The sequence below is a fragment of the Nymphalis io genome, chromosome 1 (assembly GCF_905147045.1).
Source record: "Nymphalis io chromosome 1, ilAglIoxx1.1, whole genome shotgun sequence".
Lineage (NCBI taxonomy): Eukaryota > Metazoa > Arthropoda > Insecta > Lepidoptera > Nymphalidae > Nymphalis > Nymphalis io.
Genome location: NC_065888.1, coordinates 14,741,014 through 14,768,379, shown reverse-complemented (window position 1 = coordinate 14,768,379; position 27,366 = coordinate 14,741,014). Strand labels below are relative to the sequence as shown.

At 37.3% G+C, this 27,366-nt stretch overlaps 1 protein-coding gene across 1 annotated transcript in view; it reads right to left on the bottom strand.

The window, feature by feature from the left end:
- Nucleotides 1-27,366, bottom strand: part of LOC126770699 (atrial natriuretic peptide-converting enzyme) — a 111,063-nt gene that overhangs the window by 10,379 nt on the left and 73,318 nt on the right. The window contains exons 6-11 of the mRNA XM_050490208.1: nt 25,114-25,308; nt 21,445-21,577; nt 21,068-21,220; nt 20,671-20,889; nt 20,351-20,492; nt 19,832-20,013 (exon numbers count right to left, since the gene is read on the bottom strand). Of these exons, the coding sequence (XP_050346165.1) occupies nt 19,832-20,013; nt 20,351-20,492; nt 20,671-20,889; nt 21,068-21,220; nt 21,445-21,577; nt 25,114-25,308 (1,024 nt within the window). The remainder of the gene's footprint in view (nt 1-19,831; nt 20,014-20,350; nt 20,493-20,670; nt 20,890-21,067; nt 21,221-21,444; nt 21,578-25,113; nt 25,309-27,366) is intronic.

The window sequence follows — 27,366 nt, the reverse complement described above, 5'->3', positions numbered from 1 at the left end:
CAATCCAAACGCGGAAGGCAGGTTCACTGCTAATTGCGCCAACAGCCCAACAATATTTGTTTAATACTTGCAAAGAAATATCCAGGACGCTATCGTTTTATTCCCAATAAGTATTATACATACCAGCGCTGGCTACCATCTTTTGCTATATTTACCATCGTTACAAAATATCAATTACATGACAAACAACATGTCAAAATGTCAAAATTGTTATTTACTTACCCAAGATTAATTATAAATACTAATTAAGTACATGCTAATTCAGTGTTGCTACACTGACTTCGAAGCCGCGATCACTCTTAAAAGTCTCGCGTTCTAACCACTGGGAAATGCCAGCTCTTCTTTTAAGTATACCTTGTATTTCTTTGTCTATACATAATTATAAAAAAATATATATTGAGACGTGCGAAGTCAGGATGAGTGTCAAGTTAAATTATATTTCGAAAATAATATCTCGATTTTAAGCCTACATTGTCTGTGCGAAATATAATTGGGTCGCCAGTTACAAAATAAAATAACAAGACAGACGCTAACGCGAAATATTATAAGTTACAAATCATCTCAAGTATTTGCCTTAATTTAAAAAGCCGAGACGTTCTCGTTAAAAGTTATTAACAACTTTTTTAATGGCTACAATAATTAACAAGTTGTAAGCCGCGAAATTTTGACATTTTCATTAGAACCTACTTACTTATTTAACTCGCTTCAAGAGTAATGTTTAGTGTTGTTCAGAGATTTTACGTTAATTGTTAGTTACAATATTTAGTTTTCTCTTATAAAAACAAAATATACACAAACACAAAGAATAACAGCATGGTAATATTCAAGACGACGAAGAATGAAAACTATAAAACTCTTTTGACACTAGCTATAACTTTTATTATAAAACCAATTATCTCTAATTATTACAGAATTATTATTATTATTACAATAGATATACTATAAATTTGATTAATGAGCTTTTTTTTAAATCAAATTTAAAGAAGTACCTCCTGATCCCCGCCCAACGTAAAACTTTATTCAGAAAGGGACAGATATTGCAGACAAAGTATATAATATATATTGCAGACAAAGTATATAAAATGTATATGTATGTATGTAGGTTGGTATATTACATATTTGTATTAATCTCCTTAAATTTTAAGTATAAGTTGTTCGCACACTATGCGCGATTAGTGATCTTGGCTAAAAAAACACATTAACATTTCTCTTTACAGAGGTTGCCTGGAAGAGATCACTATAAGTGATAAGGCCGCCTTTGCATAATATATGTTAGTAAATGTTTGTAAAGTGTGTGTAATAAAGGATTAATAAAATAAAAAAATAAAATAAAGTTAAGTAAATAAACGATCAAAGTTTGAAAAAAAAAGTTACCAAAATACAATCATAAACACGTAAAAAAACAATGTATTTACTGTTATATTGTTATTCTAGCTGGTGGTTGGGCTTTATGCAAGCCCGTCTGGTTAAGTACCGCCCACTCATCACATCCGCCAAACAGCTATACTTGGTGTAGTTGTGTTCCGGTTAGGAAGGTGACTGAGCCAGTGTAACTACAGAACCAAGGGACATCTTCGTTTCTAAGGTTGATGTGATATATGATAGAATGGTCAGTATTTCTTACAGCGCCAATATTTATGTGCGGTGGTGTCCACTTACTATCAGTCGGCCCATCCACCCCTCCACCTTAGTTCTTATAAACATGCACACAATATTAAAAGCAAGTTCCCGTAACTTATAACAGAGACGTCACACCCAAACAGGCACATTTATTACACCATAAAATAGCATAGAAAGTCTATTAAAATAATAATGGTTGTAAAAACACTGCATCTGTAAATCACCCGTCACGTTACAGGCGCCAGGCGACAGGTGAACGCTTCGGAATAGATTTTTGCGACATTTTTGCTACGTTTTTTATTTGATATCGTAAAAAATACGAGCGCCCGCATGACCGATGCGATCGAAAACAATCGCTGCTTCTTATGACCGTCATTACAGGTAATGGAATGAGACTTGTAAAGGAAATTCTATCGTATTAAGTCAACACAAGGTCGTTTTTTGTCCGCATCCCCTCAAGCAGTTGTAGCCTGTTAAGAAATTTAAGAGATGCCTGAAGTTTGAACGGAATGGCTAATTAGGTTTCTTTGTTCAAGGGGGTTGTGTCAGAGAAATGGTAGTTTTTAATTAAAGTTTACGATGGTGGTAATTATTAAAATTCCATGAATTCGTTAAGGTAATTTAAAATACATTACAGTAAAAAAATATTTCAACAAATAAACTTTCTTAAGCATCTACTTGATATAGTTTACATCCATTGGGTGTTATGGCTTAACTAGATATTTGAACCATACTTTATACACCATTTTGTATTATTATACACTACAAAATATCTAATTTTTTAAGCCAATAATTCACAAAGAGATCACTCATGATTAGGTGTTCCAAACTCTGACGTATTTTTTTACGTAGTGTGAGCTTAAGTCCCTGCGATTGCCTTCTTCAGCGAGGAGTTTAGAGCAATCGAGATCGTTTCTTTTGTTTGTTTTGTATATATATATATATATATACAGAAACTCTCACTTTCATATTAAAAGATATCAAATACATATCTAATGTATTTATCTAGTAATAAAATAAGAACAAATATTTTTTCTTATACATCTCGATTATAATGATGATTCTATAACAGATGTTCAATTGAACTTTATATTTTATTATTATAAGCGTCCTTGGATATAAATACCGAATAATGCGTGTTTGTGAAATTAAATATAATTTTGATTGGCGAATTATGTAGAATATACATATGTGGAAGGTAACAGATAGGTGTAAAGTCAGAAAATATATAACAAAACTGAACCAATCAATGAAAATGTTTTGAAAATATTTCCTTTATGATTTTCAAAGAAAAAAATTCTGTACCACGCTGACGTATGAAATATATATGACTAAGGACACAACAAGATTTATTTCATATATTCTATATATTTATTCACTTTATCGAGATTTCGAAATTTTTTACAAACTGTTTCAATATTTGCAAAGTTACCCAACAATAATATGTCGTAAGACATAACACTACGAAAAATCTTAAATTTACTACTAATTGTATTCATGTGAGATAGTTGTCTAACTTTTCTAACCGCGTATGCTGTGGAGCTGACTCAGTGAAGATAAATGACGTCAGAGCGTCACGGTAGCAAGCGTAAGCGATCCCGTGGCATTCCTCGTTAAGACGGAAAGAGTGCCACTGGTTTTTTAGTGGGTATTCTGATGTTCGGGGCATAGTCAGCGCCTTAGACTCCGGCGAGGAAAAACGCGTAATGCTTTTATCCAGCGTTAAAAAAAGTGACGATAATTAATGAAGGTTCCGTTAAAATGTCAAGTGTAATATATATAGGCCTCTGTATCTTTGACAGATGATTTAAGCGGCATCGCGAAGGCACTTGCGTTCATGACTGAAAAGACCAATGCGAGAGAGGATCCTCCGGCCGCACTTCCGACAAGTGTATGCGCCCCCAGATGGGCGGGGGTTTGAAGCCCGCTCATAACGCCTAGTGCGTTTTTCTTTTAGTAGTTTAAACCAGTCATTGTCATGCTTTGATTGACCTTCGTGAATAAGGCGTCGCCACTTGGCACGGTCCTCTGCCAGTTCCTCCCATCGATTGCTAGGGATGTTAAACGCAACCATATCACGCTTAGCGCAATCTTTGTAACGGAGCATAGGCCGCCCAACAGACCTCTTTGCATCCACAACCTCTCCCAGTAGTATTTGCCTTGGAAGACGGGTCTGCTCCATTCGATGCACGTGTCCCAGCCACCGTAACCGTTTTTTTTTTAGAATGGCCATGATGCTAGGCAGCTGTGCCTTGCCTAGAACAGACTCGTTTGTCACGCGATCCTGCCATGTGATGCCCAGAATGTTCCGAAGACAGCGCAAGTGAAATGTGTTTAGTCGGCGTTCTTGTTTTGCGTACGTTGTCCACGTTTCTGCTCCATACAAGAGTGTGCTTAGGACACATGATTGGTAAACAAGCATTTTCGTTTTTACCGTAAGGTGTCTGTTATCCCAAGCCCTTGAACAGAGCCTCCCGAACATAGAGGCTGCTTTGCCGATGCGGAAGTCGATCTCTGCATTAAGCGAGAGATTGCTTGACAAATGCGACCCAAGGTAGCAAAATTTGTTAACCACCTGTAAAGGTGCGCCGTTAAGCAAGATGACTGGTTGCTCTAAACATCCTTGCGCTAAAATAACGGTCTTCTTGCAGTTTATGGACATTGAGAAGAGGTTGCACGCTCTGGCAAATTTGTCCATTAGACTCTGGAGTTGAGCTTGGTCATGAGCAACGAAGGCAGCGTCGTCAGCGAAGAGGAGACTATCTACAAATAGGTCCTCCCTGTAGCGTTTGGACTTGAGCATTGAGATGTTGTACAGCCTACCATCGGTTCGCGTGTGTAAGTGGACGCCTTGCTGTTCATCTCCAAAAGCAACCTTCAGAAGCACCGAGAAGAATATTCCGAACAAGGTGGGGGCCAGTGCACAACCTTGACGAACGCCACGGCGTACGTCGAATGGCGTGGATGCGTTGCCATTGTGCAGGACGGTGACTTCCATACCTTCGTGGAACGATTGCACTATCCTTAGGAGTTTTGGGGGGCATCCAATTCTGACAAGAACCGAGTACAACCCCTCTCTGCTCACGGAGTCAAAAGCCTTATTTAGGTCTACAAATGCAATGACTAGGGGGGTATGTTGCTCCCTACACTTTTCTTGTAGCTGTCTGAGTGAAAATATCATGTCGACAGTTGACCGTTGGGACCTAAAACCACATTGTGCTTCAGGGTATACGCGGTCGGCGAGCCTTTGTAGTTTGCCTAAAATGGCCCTGGCAAAGGCTTTACCGACGATGCTAAGAAGAGATATACCGCGGTAACAGTTGCAGTCGCCACGATCGCCTTTGCCTTTATAAAGAGTGACGATGTTAGCATCTCGCATATCCTGAGGGACGTAGTTTTCTTCCCAGCACTTAGCCAGGTGGTTATGAAGGATGGGCAAGAGGCACTCAAGCTTGACGACTTCGGTGACAACGTCGTCTTTTCCGGGGCTCTTTCCGCATTTGAGCTTCTTGACGGCCAGATAAAGTTCCTCTACTGTGGGTGCAACGTCTAGCTCGTGCCAAGTTGCCAGATTCGGGACAAGCTCCATTGCTTCTGGCTGAATGTCCACTGGGCGCGAGTAGAGCCCCTTGTAGTATTCTACCCATCTTGCCATCTGACGGGTGCTGTCTGTTATAACAGAACCGTCGGTTTCCTTGAGAGGTGCCGTCTTTTTTGGAGTAGGTCCAAGAGCTCTTTTGATGCCCGCGTACACCCCGCCAATATCCCCCGCGTTTGCGCACGCTTGGATGCTTTGGCAAAGCTCTGTCCAATACGCATTTACAAAGAAGCGCGTGCTACGCTGGAGTGAGGCTTTTGCCTTCGTGAGATCTTTACGCGTCGCATCGCAAGGGTTAAGGCGAAAATTTAAAGCGGCTTGGCGTTTCGAGTCAATCAAGGGAAGTAAGTGCTCCTCGTTTTCTTGAAACCAGTCGTAAGATTTTGCCTTTTGATAGCCAAAAATCTTGCCTGCAGTGTCAGTGAGAAGAGACTTGACTTTTTCCCATTCGACTCGCGCTGATGCCGTACTATCCCAAGTTGCAACTTCTTCGCGGACGAGTTCCCCAAATGACTCCACTACTTCCATGTCACGAGTCTTGAAAAGATTTATCTTTTTACGACCGGGTGGCTTGGAAGAATGGACTCTTCTAGGGACAAGTCGGACTTTAGTAGCAACGAGGCTGTGATCGGTGTCACAATCGGCACTGTGAAACGCCCGCGTGTGGAGCGTTTCCCGTAGATCCCTCCTTCTTGTAAGAGCAAGGTCTAATTGGTGCCAGTGTTTAGATCGAGGGTGCATCCACGAGACTTTCCGCATCATTTTGCCTTTAAAAAAGGTGTTGGTAACACACAGCTGGTGCTTTGAGCAAAACTCCAACAGTCGTTGTCCGTTGTCGTTAAGCTTCCCTATGCCGTGTGCACCGAGGCATTCAGGCCAGGCTGATGTGCCCTGACCGACGCGGGCATTAAAGTCACCCAAAATATGCAGTCTGTCAGTTGGATTTACCCTGCGCACTGTCTCATCGAGCTGGCCGTAGAATTGATCCTTGGTCTCGGGTTTTGAACTAAGCGTCGGTGCGTAAGCGGAAATCAGCGTGACAAAGCCGCTTTTTGTGTTTAGACGCAAGACCATAATTCGCTCGGAAACGCCTACAGGTGTTTCTATGGCGTTGATGAGATGGTTTCGAACCGCGAAACCTACACCATGCTCTCGTGTTTCCAAGGAACTCTTGCCCTTCCAGTAAAAAGTGTAGTTAGCTTCACGCAAAGACCCTTCGTCTTCAGTTCTGGTCTCTTGTAAGGCTACAATATCAATATTGAGCCTTGTAAGCTCCACGTCGATACTGTAAGTTTTGCGCAGTTCTTGGGCGCAATCGGAGCTTCCGTAGGTGTTCGGGAAGCCTGTCCTCATCGTTCGGACATTCCATGTCGCAAAGCGCATGTAAGCAGCGTTGGTGTGGGTTTTGGGATTTATGTTCCTTTGAGCAGGTGGATAATGTCACAGCGTCAACGTCTAGCTGTAAGGCTTGTGTTCCGTTCACCCAGGCGGAACAAGTTAACGCTGAGGCGGATCAGTACCTTATTGATCGGGGGCTGCCCGACTTAAAGCAGGCGGTAACTGATCAATGGATCTACGATGGATCCTCCTACTGTCAAGAGTGGCCCCTGGAGTCCGCACTTACGCCTATTCGTGCTGACTTATAACCGGTGACTGCCACTCTCCGTGTTGTTTTCCACCTGCAAGACAGGTGAGCGAAGTGTCCTCTCCGTGGATGCTGCTACGCCTGGGCCTGGCGACTTTATGGCAACACGGGCTTGCCCAGTACCCATGCCACCCTCTCCTCCTCCCCAGCAGGATCCGCAGGAATGACGAGTCAATACGTGTGGTGCTGGTTTGGCCGCAGGTGACTGGCTTACGCCTAAACGGAGGCACCGCTCCGGGTTTAATATTAGTTTTCCTTCTTCTTTGGCGTGACGCTGGGATAATTTTGGGAAACAGCGTATCAAGGAGAGGGGTGAGGATACTGTGATCACGGAAGATACAGGAATGTGACATTAGTAGCTAGAGCAGTCCGGGGTCGCGTACCCGTAGTGATTCCAACCAGCTATCGGACAGATAACTGTTAGATCCACCCTCTGGACTAAAAGTGTAAAGTCAAGTGTAAAGTCATTATAAAAAATACCGTAATATCGGTTACATCAAGATCACTATGGTTCAATATACAGCCTCTTAATGTCCCACTGCTGGGCTAAGGCCTCCTCTCCCTTTTGAGGAGAAGGTTTGGAGCTTATTCCACCACGCTGCTCCAATGCAGGTTGGTAGAATACACATGTGGGAGAATTTCAATGAAATCAGACACATGCAGGTTTCCTCACGATGTTTTCCTTCACCGTCAAGCACGAGATGAATTATAAACACAAATTAAGCACATGAAAATTCAGTGGTGCTTGCCCGGATTTGAACCCACGATCATCGGTTAAGATTCACGCGTTCTAACCACTAGGCCATCTCGTCACTATGGTTGCTATGTATATTTTATTACTCGATTAAAAATTATGGTTATAAAAATATAACATGATCTGTAAATGACGAAATAAATAGTCTTTTACAAACGAAGTTTGAAATAATTTGAATTTTGCGTAAACGCATTTCATTTTCATTCAAATATAATCCGATTATGATAACTTGAAAGAGGATTTTCTGATCAATAATTTGTTTTGTTTCTGCTATTAAATTATCATTTCGGTAAGCAGTTTAGACAATTTACAATATTGATATTGGAGAAAATTATGTGATTTATTTTGAAATAGTTTTTATCTATTTATTGTGATCGTTTACTCCGTTAACAACCACGTTAGTATAGTTATATAGTTAGCTTGTAGCAGCAGAAGCAGATTTGCAACCAAATTCTGGGAAATTTAAATAAAGAATTGTTCTTTTCGCATAATGTCCCATAGGACTATGAGACTAACGGAATAGGTATAAGAGTACATGTATACGATTGTGCAATATAATATCCCCTATAAAGTTGGACAATCCCCACCAAGAATCGAAATATGTTAGGACATCATCGTCACCATTTCTTTCATCCAACAACATAATAAAAATTAAAGCGATGTAGTGTAAAACCGATAGTTGACTTAAGGCAGTTTATAGAACACGTATATCTTAAATAAAATTATAATGTCCTCCAGATCAATTTCGGCCAAGGCGGCCTAATCTAATATCTAAAGATAGATTAACCAACTGCGCAGGACATATTATAGTGTACAAATGCGTCCGCAAACACATGTGCACTCTCTATTCCCTAACTCTTACAATACGATGGGACGGCAATCCGACACGACCGGACAGAGTTCAGGCGCAGGACCGAAGGCTTTACGTGCTTTTCGAGGCAGGGGAGTGTACACGCTTCCAACTTCTAGACTCCGGGCTGCTACTGAGAATTTTTGACAGAAAAACCTAATATCTGTTAATTGGCCCAACCTGGGATTTTAACCCAGGACCGACAGATGTAAGGCCGCAGACCTCCGGGTCTTACGAGGCTGTCTAAAAGCTGTGTAAGCTCCTGATATTTAACCTAATTAAATTGTTTTATATTTAGAAACGATCTTTGTCCGGCATTAAAAAGCTAACTTGCTGTTATTTTACGTAAATTCCAAGATGCAAGTGAACAGAAAACGTTGACTGTAATCTTGGCAACTTCTAATAAGAATTAGTGTTGAATATATCTTTGAAACACAAGATATTCTAAGAACGTTATCTTGATATAAATTAATTTTCAAGAACCACACAGACGGAATTACGGTAAAAACTTACGGGATTAATATTTATAAAAAAGAAGTTGCTACACGCGACTATATACACATAAAATTATTTATCTGTAAATACAATCATATATTACTTACACTATTTGTTTTCATACAGTAACAGCCTGTAAATGTCCCATTGCTGGACTCAAAAAGGGAGAGGAGGCCCTTTTTGAGGAGAAAGTTTGGGGCTTATTCCACCACGCTGCTCTAATGCGGGTTGGTACACATGTGGCATAATTTCAATGAAATTAGACACATGCAGGTTTCCTCACGATGTTTTCCTTCACGGTCAAGCACGAGATGAATTATAAACACAAATAATTTTTGAAATTCAGAGGTGCTTGCCCGGGTTTGAACCCATGATCATCGGTTAAGATTCACGCGTTCTAACCACTAGGCCATCGGCTACGGCTATTTGTTTTCATGAAAAGCTAATATTCGTGATATTAATTAATTATTTATTTTAACAGTACATGTTCTAAATGTTGTTATCAGTAATCCAAAAAAATCGTATTGTGTGCTGCCTAGAAACTTTGGCTCACTAGTTCTACTTCACTTCACATCACCTTATTCTAATAAACTCTCCTCTGAAATAGAGTGCACTTTAATTTTGAAATGTAATTAATTTTAATTTTTATAAATAACTAAAAATTTTTTAACTGAAATTGAAGAGGGAGGTGTAAATAAAAAGAAATGAACACGATAATGATGGTCAAAAAAGCATCTACGAGTATTTTTAAAAGGATAAATTCGATATATTTAATATATATATGTGGGCGTGACGAATTTTCATGATAAACAGCGTCTTTGCTGGAATCCGCTCAAACATCTCTGGCTATTTGTTTAAGAGATTACTTTCTCAGAGTATTTTTCTTGCGGAGTCAACGAGCGTCACTCTCCACGGATGAAATGTGAAAGGTTTTATTTAAAGGATAGAAGCTCGAGTAACCGCGAGTTTTTATCTGCGGCCATACTTTGTACAAATACATGAGACTACTCATTAATGATTACCAAAATATATATATGATTTAGTCATTTCGCATACGGGTATAGCTATTATATATGTTAGTTAGCTCATCGAACAAAGAAACGTATCTGTATTTTAAGCATAAGTCCGTCTTATGATCCACTATCCCTTTATTTGAAACAATTTGGCGTCCGAAGCCTAACGTTCAATCGCATTATTTTACTCCAAAATTTGCGTAATAATAAATAAACTGAATAAAGTAATATTTCTTTATGAAATAAAATTCGCTATAAAATAGTAAAGCTTAATAAAACGAGATGAACTAATTTAGCCTGTTACGTGAAGTTGATCAAGACCTCTTCCTGCGAGCAATTGCGAGAAAAAAAAAGTCTAAGAAAAATTTTGGATCCAAACCGGACAAGCACTATTGAGATTTCACGTTTTTAATTTATGGTTATAATTCATTTATCTTTTAACGTCCTGAAGTAAATTATATGAGTGGTTTACCCGTTATTCAATGATTACGAGCTCTCTACGATTTTCCTCACAGACATTCAGACGCGCTACTCGCTAAACTGCCTTTTCTCCACTAATAAAGTAATTTATAGTTAAAAGAGACGTCGAAGAAACTTTTTCCATATAAATAATCAAAAAATTTGCATTTTTCCTAATAGCCACTAAAAGTAGGACTTACGTTACGACATCTGTTTTTATATCGATAACGCCCTGTTGACCGTGAAATCTAACTTATGTTTTTATTTATTTTATTTTCCAAACATACATTATGTAAATACAAATATTACCAATGTCGTATTATAATTAAAATAATGGATATATTTTTTGTCGCGAACTAACCCTCACGAGGTGATGGTGCCAACTAAATTTGCGCAGAGTGTAACCATATTTCATCAATTTCAATCAATAAAATATTGTAATCATAATAAGCACGTATTTTTTTTTTTATTTTATTTATTTTAAGGACCACTAGTAGCTACTACATGTTTTAATGACAAATGTAAAACAATTTAGTGAAAATAGCTAACATGTGAAGCTTTTTAAAGTAGCCACAACAATTACAATATTTGTTTTAAAAATACATTAACACATAATTATAGCAACATGAGTAGAAAGATTAAAAAAAAAAAGTCCAAATTGGTACAAATTAAAGATCATAAAAAAATAAACATGCACTTAATAAAATTAAAATTAATAACACAAATAGTTTGAAATTGATATAGGTACAAATTAAAATTAAATAATTCATTAAATTCATGCAAAGTTTACGTTATAAAAAAATTACTTAAAATATACTAATTAATACAAAATAAAATTAAGATAACATTATTTATTATTTATTTATTTATTTATTATTTATTTGCATCTCTCAACAATTCTAGCACCCGTTTACGATAAATCATGGCAGAGTCATTAAAAATATCTAGATCTTGACAAAAACCATTGTACAACCGTGATGATCTAGGCATTGGTGCATTACATCCTAATTTCGTTTTTGATATTCTGACATCAAAAGTGCCCAGAAAACTACGAACATTGCGCCTTGGAATACGATAGTATATCTTTTCAAGTAAGTAAGTACAGTCGATCTCGTTACGAATTATCTTAAATAGGAAAGAGAGATCTAATAATTGTCTGCGTACAGAGAGACTATCCATATTAAAGTCTTTCAAGAGATTGCTGTAATTTTTATTAGATTTATTGTATGAGGTTTTTTTGTTTCTGGATAGATGATATACAAATCGCTTCTGTATTCTCTCTATACGCAGACGATGTACATTGTAACAAGAATTCCACACAACACTACCGTACTCCAGTACATTACGCACGTAAGCGTTATAGATTATTTTTTTCGTGTTATTCGTGAAGTGTTTACCATTTCTAATTAAAAATCCTAACGTTTTGGAACTTTTCGTAATTATTTTATTGAAGTGCGGGACAAAAGTAAGCTTGTCATCAAAAATGACACCCAAATCACTTATTTCAAAAACTTCCTCCAACTTGATGTTATCAATGCTATATATTGTTTTGATTATATTGAGATTTCGCGTAAATTTTATATGCTTGCATTTACTGACGTTTAATTCCATTTTATTATTTTTACACCAATTATATATAGCATTAATATCCACCTGTAAGAGCTCTGAGTCAGCTAAGTTGTTTATTACTTTTGTTAATTTTAAATCGTCCGCAAATAAAAATACTCTACTATAATGTACCGTATCGCAAATATCATTAATGAAGATATTAAAGAGCCAAGGTCCTAAGTGTGACCCTTGAGGAACCCCGGAGCAGGCTTTATATAGACTCGAGCTAAAACCTTTTAAGACAACAAATTGTTGTCTATTGTATAAATATGATTTGAACCACTCAAGCATATTACCATTGAATCCGTACTTGCTTAGTTTTAAGAGTAAAATATCGTGCGAAACTTTGTCGAAAGCCTTGGTTAAATCGGTATAAATTGCGTCAACTTGCTTGTGGTTATCAATAGCTGGCACAATGAATTCACTGTACGAAACAAGATTTGATGTTGTAGATCGACCCTTTATAAAGCCATGCTGGTTATTATTATTCATTTGCTTTACATGACATTCTAGATATGGGTAAACTATTGCTTCAAATACTTTGGCAAAAGTGGAAAGTATGGAAATCGGTCTATAATTCTCAATGCACTCACTACCCTTGGACTTATATACTGGTACGATCCTAGCTATTTTCCACTTATCGGGAAAAACACCTGAGCGAAGTGATTCGTTGTATAATAAATATAAAGGGAAACTTAGTACCCCTGCACATTTAGAAATAAATATAGGAGGGATATTATCATAACCTGTCCCTTTAGTTGTATCAAGTCTTTTTAAGTATTGATAAATCTGTCTTCGCGATATTACAAAATTAGTGACGTATACTAATACTAATAGCACCTAAACATTTTTATGAACATTTTGTTTAAATATCTGAGAAGAATCGACGAAAGAAGTCAATGATTTAAAAAAAACGTATTATTGTATTTATGTTTACAACTTTCAATATGATAACATCCGACAATATCCCAAATCAAAATTGTGTCATTTCTCGACATCTATATAATTAATTTATTAATAAAGTATAAATAAATACTATTAAGTTAACCCAAAGTCGATAATGAAATTAATTGGGCGCTGTCGTTTCAATTAAAAGATATATTATGCAAGTTATGCTTCCATACGCCCACTCTCCTCCCATCTCTCGGCAAAATCTGACTTATTGCCGAACTTTGACAAATTTCTAAGAGAAATATAAAGACTGTAATAAGATCCGTTCATTAATTAAGTTTACTTGATCGAAATTAATACATCTTACATTTTTTACCCTCGGGAACGTTTTACGACAAGAGTATTAATGAATTAAAGTATCAGCTAATAGGATTAATTAAACGAGAATAAAGTAATTATCTATATAATTTCGTGGATACATTAATTAATATTTACATTGTCTATATAATGTCAACAAACACCAAGCCCACTCCAAAGATTTATCTGTATACGTCAGAGAGTAATATATGAGAAAAGTAAAAATTCAAACGAAAAATTTCAAGTAAAAACTCAAATGTTGTATTTGGATATTTGTCTAATGTCAATTCGAATTTATCGTGAATGTTGCATTATTAAGTTTTCAAAAATTAGTTTCAGAGTGTGACATTAATTATCATAGCGAAGCGAATTATTATCATATTGTTATAAAAATGTTATTAGTTCTTTATTATTTAAGACACATTACTCATCATAATACATCTATCAGGATGCAATTGATTAATTTTTATTTATTGTGCACCTGTATGTACAATTTAATTTATTGTATTCAGTTTTGCAAATGGAAAAATTAAATCTCCAAATTTCTTAACGATATTATTTCGCATCCCAGGGGCTCCCGTAGCTTCTGGCGTCTGACCAAGTCTGTGCAAAACAATTTCTGCCAACCTTCGCTGCCACCGCTCAGAAATCCGGACGGATCGCTAGCTCACAGTCCGCAGGAGAAAGCCGACCTCCTGGCTAAACTCTTTGCCGACAACTCTGTGATCGATGATTGTAGTGCGCTGCCACCAACAATACCTTCATGTGGCCACACGATGCCTGACATCAAAATCAGGCAACGTGATGTGCGTGCGGAGCTGCAATCACTTGATGTACGGAAAGCTAGCGGTCCCGATGGAATACCAGCCATAGTGCTGAAGAAGTGCGCAGCGGAGCTGTCTCCTGTGTTAACGCGCCTGTTCCAACTTTCTCTCTCTTTGGGATGTGTGCCGGAGGCTTGGAGAAGAGGTAATGTGCAAGCGGTTCGCAAAAAAGGGGATCGGTCTGACCCGGCAAATTATCGACCAATAGCTATCACCTCAGTACTTTGTAAGGTGATGGAACGGATTCTAAACAACCAACTGATCCATTACCTAGAAGATCACTGTCTAATTAATGATCGTCAGTACGAGTTTCGACCAAAACGGTCCACAGGTGATCTTCTAGCGTACGTAACACACCTCTGGGGTGAAGCTATCGACAAGCATGGAGAATCGTTGGCTGTCAGCCTCGATATCTCCAAGGCTTTCGACAGGGTCTGGCACAGAAGTCTTCTCTCCAAGCTACCGGCATATGGTCTGCCTGCTCAGCTATGCACCTGGATTGCCAGCTTCCTACACAAGCGTAGCCTTCGTGTTTTACTTGATGGTTGCGTTTCACAATTCTATGTAGTGAATGCTGGGGTCCCCCAGGGATCTGTGCTATCTCCCACACTCTTTCTTTTGCATATCAATGATATGCTCTCTCTTGGGAACATACATTGCTATGCAGATGATAGTACAGTGCATGGTGGATACCACGGACGCGCAGTGGCTGGGCGGGCTGAAACTGAGGAGAGGCGGGAGAATCTTGTCATTAAACTCGATAGGACGTTAGAGCTCATCGCCAAATGGGGTTCTGATAATCTTGTTGAGTTTAATGCCAAGAAAACACAGGTATGCGCTCTCACAGCGAAAAAGTCACCATTTTACCCTCATCCCTCCCTCTGTGGCACACCGCTGATGATACAAAGCAAAATCGCCATGCTGGGGATGGACGTTCGCTGCGACCTTAGTCCAAGGGATTACATCGAGGCTATTATAAAAACAGCTTCACGGAAACTCGGAGTTCTGAACAAGGTGCGACGTTTTTTCACGCCACAACAACTGTGCCTGTTATACAAAACACAGGTACGGTCTTGCGTTGAATATTGCTCGAACCTTTGGTATGGCTCCGCTAAGTACCTACTGGAGGCCTTGGACCGGTTGCAGCGACGTGCAGTACGCATTATTGGCGACGAAAAGGTCACACACACCCTTGAACCTTTACAATTGCGTCGCGAGATAGCAGAACTGAGCGCTTTCTATCGACTGTATCACGGCGAGTGCTCTGAGGAATTATTATCTCTAATTCCTGCTTCCCCCTTCCTTCTTAAGTCCACGCGAGCTGGTTCTCGATGTCACCGCCTAACTGTGACATCAATTCCATCGCGCACAAAGAAATTTGGCAACTCCTTTCTTTGTCGCACTACCAAAAAATGGAATTCCTTACCAGCTCACGTGTTCCCCTCCTCTTACAACCCGGGTTCCTTCAAACGAAGCGTGAAGAGGCATCTTGCGGGCCGGCAAGGCGGGGACGGCTAGTACAGAACATTCTTCCCGACTGTACTGGCCGTCGTCGCGTTTGGACTCTACTACCACTTACCATCAGGTGGAGTAGAGTCATTTGCCATCCCGGGGCATATAAAAAAAAATAAAAAAATACACATAGTATTCATAAGATCAAAGATCGAGATCCGTCAGGTGGACATCATCGCCAATGCGTCACTATCCTTGGGAACAATGATATGTTCTTTTTGCCAAGTTTCACTGGTTCACTCACCCTTTCAATCGGAACACAGCATTATTGAGTATTGCTATTTGGCGGTACAATATTTAATGAGTGGGTGGTACTTACCGAGACCTTGCAAAGCCCTATCACCAAGTAGGGTTGTGTGTGTGTGTTTAGCGAATATACAATAAACACACAATCATGCTTCAAGAGAATTTCGCACTTGACTTGTGTATAGAAATATCTTACCTGTTATAACGTGACAGAACACGTTACCTACGTGCTCACCCGAAACATGTGAGTAAATAAAGGCAATGTTTGCTCATTTTGTTTATTTGATAAAGCGTTGATTGACTGTTTTCATCAGTGTTGTCGAGTCGGCCTGTTTTCCTTAGGGATTCGAAATTAATTATGGCTTATTGTGTTTAGCTTTCTCTCATAAAAGATCCGTTTTGGGACACGCGGTTATTATTATTCTTTAATTTATATGTTATTATTATATTATTATTTTGTTTGTTTGTTTATTTATATTTTGTTTAATGTAGATAGATATTATTCAATATAATTAGGTTTAAAGAATTTATTTCTCACATAAAGCGAGCGTTTCATTTACAATGAAACATAAGCTATACCTAAATTTAAAGTAGTAAAGTAACAGCCTGTGAATGTCTCATTGTCTCTTCTCCTTTTCGAGGAAAAGGTTTGAAATTTACTTCACCACGCTGCTCCAATGCGGGTTGGACAATACGATGTTTTCGTTCACCGCCAATCACGAGATGCTTTTTGGGTTTAAACCCAAAATATTAGTTAAAATAGTAACTACGAGTATACATTTATGTAAATTAATTTTTAAACTCTGTTGCAGAATATATTACGGTTCAGAATAAAGTGAATTAAGATAAAAATTCAAGTTTGTGAAAAAAACGCATTTAGAGAAATAAAAACAAGATACACCTTAAAATTTGTAGTTATAAGTACAGTTTCTGTTGAAACGTCGAACGAAAAAGGTAAAACGCGTTTAAAGTCCTATTGTAATACATAAAATAAGGGGTGCTTAAGTTTAGCTTAAACTTTGAAGCAATGAAAAAATTATATAAAATCAGTTGAATAAAAATGTTTGTATAACTTCTAACAAAGTAGCACGACTTGATTTATAACGGGAAACATTTTTTACTATTAAAAACTCAAAGCTATTTCTCCCGTCAATACAAATCCGGAAAACGAAAACAATGGCGCATTTTCACTAACTTTCAAATTTTTTCATCCCGCAATAAAACGAGAGGAATGTGCTCAGTTTAAAATAAAACCGAGTGTAAACTGAGGCTCACATAATTTGTAAACATTCCTGCGTGCTTCGCTCAGTTTTAATAAAAAAAACTACGAAACAGGAATGGCGAGGTCATTGAACTCGACTTTTCCGAGAGTTCCATAAATATCTCCAATCTATATATTAAAATACATGGATTTTAATAACGAAACAGAATATAATTAGATGAAACTTTAATGCGCATGTATCTACATTAGATCAAGTGGTGGAAAACGCTCTAAACATTTCCTCAAAAGGAGAGTAGGCCAGTTATTTTATTTTATACAATCCAGCTTCGCTTTGCGCAGCAATGGAATATTTAGTAACTTTTATTGAAACTGTGTAGAATATCATTGGATAAAACTTTTCATAGATAAAATAATTGAATATAATGGAAATCATATCGAGGGCAACGTAGTGCGCGGTCGGCTTAGCCGAGTGCTATAAAGAGTTTAATTAACCGCTACAGAGTAATGCCATCGTTTAGTTTTATTATTTCACAAATAAATATTTTAAAACTAGCTGACCCGCGCGGTTTTAATCTCGTTAAACGTATTTAGATCTCCCGCGGACCGTATTTTGATATTGTATATCTTTCTCTTCATATATATTATTATATAGCCTTTCTCAATAAATAAGCTATTAATTTATTCAATATTGTATTCATGATTTATTAATATATTAGTTACAGTAATAATTAGTTCAAATGTAATTGTTTGGAGAATTTTATTGCACCATTTCATCTCATGTCATGCAATTTCTATTATTTAAATAAGCGAAGCAGTTATATTAAATAAAGGAATTGGAATAAAATAATTTTTGATTTATAATATATTCTATCTCTTGAAATATTTCCGTGCGAAGTCATATGTGTGAATCAAAACAGTCGCGGTTGGTTGAGCGCGCGCTTGCAATCCGATTAAGCCAGCTGCGCATGCATTATGGTCGACCATTTAAGCTTCCCTATACTATACTGTTATGTGACAAATTTGTTTAATACTGCTGAAATAAATCAAGTTTGTTAAATAAATAATACGATTTGGGGTACGATTGAGTCGATTTTAAAATTGAATTCGTAGTTTTTCCGTCTCTTTCTCTTGACCGCAATCTCGACTGTTAAGTTAGAATGTAGTCGGCGATGGAGCGAGCAAAGCTATTAAATACCGAATCACTCTAGCTTTCGTTATATTTCGAGTTAAATAAGTCTTAAGGTAACTTGCATCTGTTTAATAATATTCTCATGTTCTGGTCAAGATGATAAGCCTATTACTCTGTTATTGAATATATGTCTGATAAAAATGCGTGGATTGAATGATTGCTGGATCTCGTGCAGGAATTAAGTGTACGTAATTAATACAAATTTGTATATTTGTAAAATATAAAGAAGAGTAACTACTAAGTTTTTTGCTGGTTCTTATTGGTAGAATCTACATTCCGAACCGGTAACGCTTAACGATCCAAAAGTACTTGTAAAAGACTCTTTGAATAAATTTTTTTTTGATTTTATTTGGTAATTAGTCTAGTTAGTTCATAAATCCCCAGAACCCGAGGTCTAGGGTACCTCGGGTTTGGCTGATATAACCTCTAAATCATCTCCAAAAAAAGATAGCCTTTGCCCAAGAGTGGGAATTTTAATATCAATAATAACATTGCATGTTGTAATTACCTAAAAGTAAAAGTGTAATAAGCTTAAGTCGTATAATGTGTGTAATTATTGTAACATTTGCTGGTAATTGTACAAGTACACATATATATTTAAATAAATCTACTATGGAACAATTAATAATTAAAAAAAAGTATGTGTCGCGATCGAGATCAAGCCACCACGTGTAATTATGCCATAAAAAAACTATTTCTAACGCTAAGCGATTATTTCATTCTATTATTTTTTATTTAAAGAATAAACATACATATATTAAAAACCTTATAGAGTTTTATCTACAATCGTAGTTTCATTTTTTTTATATAGCGGTTACTTATTAATATTTATCAAGTTCTTTGATTGTTCTATTTTAATTTGATTGACTGTTTTGAGTATTATTGGATTGTAGTTAAAATTTGTATATCTAAAAAGTATGTATATATTAATTAAACAAGAAGTTATTAATTATATTTTATTACGATTTGGTTAAAAACATGGTAAGACAATGAAAAGTCCTGACTTGTTATTAGTCTGTTCCAATATAATAATAATATAATTAATACCCTGGGATGTTATTCACACACGGCCATCAGATTCTATACTAAGCAGAACTTGTACTATGGAAGTCAGACAGCTGATGTACTACATATACTACTTTTATTTTGTAAATACATACTTATATAGATAATTGCACCCAGACTCAAGACATACAAACATGTTCATGTACACACATGTCTGTCCTGGGTGGGAATCGAACCCACAACCTTCGGCGTGAAGGGCAAGTATCTACCAACCACGCCGACCGGCCCGTCAAATATAACTAAACAAAAACACAGTTCAAAGTATGGTCAGGCGGCGACCCTTCCCTTCTCACTCTCGTGAACATTAATAAAACATCACCTACTTAATAACGTTGGAGTGCTCTTTTCCGGATTACACAGGATCCTTTTCAAGAATAGGATGTAGGATGTGCAACAATAAGGCAATTGCGAGCAAATTAAATTTTAAGTGAAGCCATAGTCGTTTCGTGTAACGAGTTAACGTAAGGTTTTAAGGGTACCGACCGTAGTTGTTGCAGACGAGGTGCACGCGGCTGGTGTCGTGGCGGCAGTCCTTCAGCTCGCGCAGCAGGCCGCCCTCGCTGCGCTGGAAGGCGCGGTACGACTGCGCCACGCCGTGCACGTGCGCGCGGCCGCGGCCCGCGCGCGCGCCCGCCCCCCCCACCACGGAGCTCGTGTTCACCCAGCTGGGGCCGGGGGTGAATATTACACTTAAATTTTTTTCAAGGACGTTTTCATCACCTCAAGTACCACTCAGTGTTATATAGTAACTAAATTAATATAATAAACAAAGATCAGTGGTTAGAAGCTCTTATATATATATATATATATATATATATATATATATATATATATATATATATATATATATATATATAGTAGTGGTAAAGACCTCATCGCTACCAGGTTATAGGCAGAGGCCATAAATATATTAAACTTCCATCAGCAGAAGCATATCCAAGACGGATAAATGGGGTAAGAGAACGAATGTCTATGAAGAGAGCACACAAGTACGCTACTCACGAGTATCCGAGCATGGAGCAAAGTTTGACGGCAGTAGGTTCGTCCAGTGTGCTGATGCAGGCGGGGAACCAGGACTGATTGGCGGCGCGGTACACTTGCAGCTCGCCGCTACCAATGTCACCGTTCGCGTCACTCAGTCGCACTGCGACAGATCCTTACATGTATTTTGTTCTTGAAGAAATTAAATTTATTAATTATTATTATAAAGCTTGAAAAATATGGATTAAGAAAACAGACATCTGTAAACTAAGCAAATCAAAATTGACACTGTCACGGGAAATAGCTAGAAACATAATCTATGACGTAATAAGTTTACTCACAACAATTCCTCTCGTCCTGTCCCCAAGGGCAGTCAACCTTGCCGTCACAAAGATGAGCTTGTGATATACATCGCTGGTTGCCGCAGTGCACGTCACCGCTGCGCTTGCACACGCGACAGTTGAGCTCGTCGGAGCGGTCCGCGCAGTCCACGTGGCCGTCACAGCGCCAATCGTGGGGAATGCAGCGGTTCATGTCACATTGGAAACCAGTTGGGCATACTGTTGGACAAACAAGAGTTTTCTTACTATATTTGACAAATATTTGGCTTACAAAGCAAACAATGAGATACGCTTGTGCTAGACATATGTATTTACATACGAGCTGTCATAATTTATTCAAAGTATCCCGATCCAGGAAAACATTAATATACAATATGAATAATTTAGTAACTCCTACCTGGCTTGGCGGCTCTGAGTCGTGCATCTTTAACTTCTCGGTTGCCGAGACAGACGTCCGTGTCAGTAGATTCAGGAAATATCTCGCATTGCAAATAGTCCGGCATCGATAAGCCGAATACCTCAAGGAAGAACCCGCAACGGCGCATTGTTTCTGCATTATTACGCCAAATTAAACAAAACCACATCCAATACAATATATTAAGTGAGTGAAAAGAGTATTAGGTTGTTTATTAGAAAGTTATTAATTATACTGGTCTGTTTTACCAACACCTTTTAAGAGAATAAGAAACTAGAAGAAGGACTAGGAAATAAAAACTTTGAATGACAGAGAAAGTTATGTTTAATATCATATATGGGATAAAGCTAAAGTATTACCTTGACAAAGGCTTCTGCATGGTCTGACCATATGACCCAAAGGGCCACATTTGGGCACGAAGAGTGAACATAGAAAGAGGGCCGTGAGCTCGTAACATCGCACATCCACGACAGCGTCATATATTTCCAAGTCCTGTGGAAGAAACACGTTCTGAAGTTTGAGACGATTTAATGACCAACGGACGTTTATTGGCCTACTGCGCACTGCAACCATGATATTTAAGATGGTGTATCCATAGTGTCTACAGTAGTACTCGCCAATCGAACTGGAATACTGGACCAACATGAAGTATTCGTGTATCTTAAAATAATTATATTATAATAAATTATTGTAATTATGTATTGGTTACTTTTTAATCAATGTCAGAAGTTAGTTATATATTAATTGTTTATAATTATATTATATTCACTACAAATAGTACATGATTAATATATCTTTATTAAAATTCTGATAACACCTTGGCCGAGACTCAAAACGCCAATTTTTCGCGATTCCATAATCTATGTCACAGATTGTTCAAGATCTCGACCAATGAAATCACGTTATTTCAATGTCTAAGGTGTTTATTTGTCATTACTTCTCTTGTAGTTGGAATAGGCTATACTACTGTACCACTAGGAAACACAAGAACACATTATTCTTTAGAAATATCATAATAATCGACTTGAAATATTTTTGACTGTCACATGTTTCCAATTAATGTCAGTAATATTACTTTTATAGTTTTTATATAATTCTGTCACTGTTAAGAACATTTTGGCGTAAATGAAAAAGATTATTACTCGATTCGTTCACACACACGTGTTCACTCTCTGAAACATAGTTGTGGCACGTGTAAGGCTATTAGTCTAAGTGTTCAGATTTATGATTTCTATCCATACATTGTATTTTATTATTCGAAAGAGTTTGCGACTAATCCATAAGTATAATTCCTGATTATTTCATTGTAATTGTATTTCTAACAAGAGGATCATCAGCTTTCTAAGTTATTAAACATGAAATGTTTGTTTACAGTAACTGGACATGAAGGTATACATTTTGACTAAATTCCAGACACTTACATTTCACGTTTAGTGACATTCGTTTCTTTTTTATAATAGGAACACAGGCAGGCAAATAGGCCACCAGACAGTAAATGGTCACTATCGCCCATAGATATTGGCCTTGCAAGAAATATGAACCGTCCCTTACATCGTCAATGCGTCACCAACCTTGGTAAATAAATGTTATGTCCCTTGTGCCCGAGCATCTTATTACACTGAATGATTCATCCTTCAAACTGGAACATAACAAAACCGGGTATTACTGTTGGGCGGTAGAATAAGTCATGGGTGGGTGGTACCTACCAAAACAATCTTGCACAAAGCCATACATAATGATATAGAAACTCATAAATTTATTATCAGCATAGCTGATAATCATTAAATAAAAAGTTCAGTGTCAATGTTCATTAAAATAATCGTACTTGTAATGTACTTGTTACTTATTTTTAGTATCTAATCAAATGCGAACGAATATTAAAACAAATACAGCATATCACAAGCTGCACTGAAATTAATGGTACGTTACTTTTTATACTAAAAATTGTTGGTGATAAATTCAGTAATGAAATAAATTAAATAGTTAATTTTGGTTGCAAACCTGCATGTGTCTAATTTCACTGAAATCCTGCCACATGTGTATTCCACCAACTCGCATTTGAGCAGCGTGGTGGAATAAGCTCTAAAACCTTCTCCTCCAAAAAAAGGAGAAGAGGCCCTAAGGCCGCTGGGCTAACCCAGCAGTGGGATATTCATAGGCTGTTACTGTTACACTTGTGACACATTATATGGGTATGGGTTTATTGATATTACATTTGGCTTAGAGTAATATTCCTGTGTTTTTATCATTCATATTTAGGGACGAGACATACGAATAACATCAGACTCGACAATAGATCCAAGTGGGATTTAACTGAATCATGGAAATAGAAGACAATCGCCTGCGTTTGCGGAGGAGGCAGCACTCCTGTTGTATTAGGTAAGCTATAAGTTAAATCACGGTATAAGCTATATGTATTCTGAATTTTAAAAGTTTTTTTTTATGATTGAGTAACAAACATTGATTAAGTATTAAACATACTTCCACATTTATAATATTTGTAGAAATATGATTCACAAATTGGCATTCAAATAACTAAGGTAATATCCTTAGTAGTGCAGTAACTAGAGCATTATTTAATTAAACGTCTCCATCCGCTTTGTATCAGACGGTAAGATTGCATCGCAGGAAGTAGTTCTACGTGACACAATACATTTCCTTACTTCATTAACGGAATTAATTTTCCTGCGCCGGTACTAATAAATAACCCTTTGTTGGTAGACACGGCGCTGGCACCAAGAAGTCTTTGTGCTCTGACAATGATTGATTCCGCTGAAACCTTAATTATCGAATGACATTGATATTGAAATCGAAGACTTACACGCCATTAAGTTCGCTTTTTGCTATTCAGCGAACATAAAGACGCGATCTAATGCCAGTAGATCTGATTGGTGAAAAGAAATTAATATTTTATATCCCGTTATAAACTCTTACATTTGAATATTTATATTAGTTGATAAGTGAATTCTGAGGTATATTTTTTTCTGTGTTTTACCGAAAAATATATCACCGAAAAATTATTGAAAATGCACCGTCGAAGTTTCAGACCTTCGAGCAATTATGCGGTAGTCAAGTGCGCTCTAATCCGTCCTTACAATGTGGGGTCACGCTCTTCAGTAATACCGTCTTTAAAATGTCAAAGCATTTTTGGGTATTCTTTACGTCTGTAATATATTTTAAAAGCTCGAATCATTAAAGTATCCATTATTCGAGGGTTAAAGTTAATTGATTTTGATGTAGTACATATATATTTAATATCTGTATTTAATTGTGAAAGATTTATATTTTAAAAATTAACATAAAACTTTTCAATTCTCTTCAACTTTTTGCTCTCATTTTGAGGATAAGCCGTGAATCTCAATGGAAGCAATGTGGTCATGCCACATTGCTTCCAATGAGATCCACGGCTTCCATGTAAGTGGAGTGATACACATGTATTAGATTGTCATCTGACAGATACGCAGGTTTCTTTCCGATGTCTTCTTTTTGTCGAGCACGAACTGAACTATAAGCACTTGAAAATTCAGTGACACTTGTCCAGGATTTAACCCGCAATTATCGCTTAAGAGTGTTCAATAACTAGGTACTAAGCCATAACAGCTCGTACTTAAGTATACGAATCAATATTATATTATAATACTCTATTCAAATAATAAAAAGTATAAATAAAAATAACGATGTATAACAACTAAACATCTTCTTGGTTCCTTTCGAAATATACATAACATATTTAAGCGGCAGTAGCTTTAGTGTGAACTGACAGATTTTAAAAATGACGATGAAGAAGTGCTCTCAAGAGCCACTTGAATAAAGAGTTCAACTTGAATATTTCGCCTACAAAAACTATAACTTAAAATAGTATATTGTGTCGCTTATAAAAGATGATGAAATATCTAATATTTTTTTTAATTTATGATTACATATTTTTTAGAATTTGACGCCCAACGTTGGACTATTTTGCATTTAACAATCATGACTATATTAACTAAGACATTTTATACATACATATATCAAAAATCATCACGTACCTGTTGCGCATCCCTTTGTCCAAAATGACCAATATAATTTGGAAATACGGTGAAGTTATATGAAATTCGATGCTGCTGACAGAATGTGACTATCACCGGCAAGCAGACTCCGGGCGCAGGGTTGCGAGCGCCCGGCGGTTCAGTCGGTGCTGGCCACGTGACTACCGACGAGCGGTTTACGACTTGAGATACGTACTAGAACAAATATCACATAAATTGTAAATTATACCTGGAAAATTTAAAAAAAAAGCAGTGAAAAATCCGATTTAAATGCGTTTTGTTTTTTTTTTACTGAGTAATTTACTTATTTCGAAAAACTAATTAAATAATAATATTCTCCAGATCGATTACAGCCACGGTGGACAGTCTCAAGAGATTAGCCAACTGCGCGGGACATATTATAGTGCGCAAGTATATGCGCAAGCACAGTCGCACCCTCTATTCCCTTGCTCTCATGATCCGACGGGATGGCAAATCCGTTACTACCGGAGAGTTCAGGGACAGGACCAACGACTTAACGTTTCCGAGACAAGGGAGGAGGCTGCTACCGAGAATTTGTAGACAAAAAAACCAAAAAAAAATTATAAAGGCCCGACCCGGTGATTTTATCCTAGGATCTCGGGATCTGCGGCCTTACATCCACTAGAACACATAAGAGTTACATGATATATTTCCGTTGTCTGAGCGCAGAACGCTTTACAATCTTAATATTTTACATAAGAACAGCTAAAATAGGGATTTATTTTGGGTTTAATCTCAAATAGCCTCAATAGTAAAGCCAAAAAAAGTATAGACAAGAAAGAATAATTAGTTTTAAATTAATACAATAACACGATATCAATTGAATCGTAAGTTGTTCACGAGTACTGTAGCTGGTATTAATTCTAATTAACTAACTAGATGATATATTATTATAGTAGCAAAACATGTATATATAAAAACACAGTATATATAAATCGCGGTGATTGGTTAAAGGGTATATACACAGTTTAGGGGGGTTATGACAAAATATGGATGAAACCTTTTCTATTTAAAAAATGTCTCTTACATATTGTTGGTATTTGAGCATGTGCCATTTATTACTGGTTTAGATATTAGTCTATTATTGAGTAGCCGGCACAATTATCTGCATACTTTAAATCTATACATGTATTATATTAACGCGATGTATCTCATTATCCAAAGCATTTATATTTTACTGAATGTTCTATTCATAAACTGTTTTAAGGGTGATTTTAAAATGCTAAAATAACATGTTGATATAGACAACGTGATAAAATTCTATGTTTCCAATAACCCATAAATATACAAAACTCATAAACCTACTTCATAAATTTATCTACATTTAAAATACAGTTTTGCTTGGAATCAAAAACAGACTAAGTATCTGAATAATTACAGCGTTGCCTTCTTGATCTAGTGATTAGCTTATAAAACTACAGATTCCGAGGTTCTGGGTTCAATCCTTTAATCCTTCTTTTTCTTACTTCTCACATTATCTCACTTACATACATTTTTTTTTTTTTTTTTTTGTTCATATAAACGGGAGTGGAGGCCTGGTGTCTTATAGAACAGTTTATCTATTGCAAGCACCAGTCTTCGCATTATTTAGCTGATATTTAAATGTTATATGTCAATTTGTAAACATTTTTGTGAAGAAATAAATAAATTATTATATTATTATTCTAGAGTCGGAAATATTGGGCGTTTACTGGCTGGAGGGCGCCCTACGCTGCGCTTGCCGATCCGCGGTCTCCACACTAGGACTCGTTTGCTCCAACGGCCATCGGTCCTACGACATACGTGACCAGCCTACTGCCACTTCAGCCTGCTAATTTTGCAAGATATGTGGTGACTCCGGTTCTTTTCCGGATAATCTCATTTCTGATTTTATCCTTCAAAGATACTCCGAGCATAGCTCGCTCCATAGCACGCTGAGCAACTTTGAATTTGTGGACTAATCCCGCAGTTAGTGTCCACGTTTCGGCACCGTATGTCATGGCAGGTAAGACGCATTCGTTGAAGACTTTCGTCTTCAAACATTTGATTTGACAAACAGTTGGTGAACAGTTTCGGGGATATTACATCCCCCTGTCACACCCCTCTGCGCAGTTGGATCGCCTTCATCTTACAGTCCTGGATGTGAACAGTCATTGTAGCGGCGTTGTACAGACATCTCAGACCTCGATATATCTCCAATCGATATGACATCTCTGCAATGAGTCGAGCTCTGCCCGGGTTTCGATGGAGTCA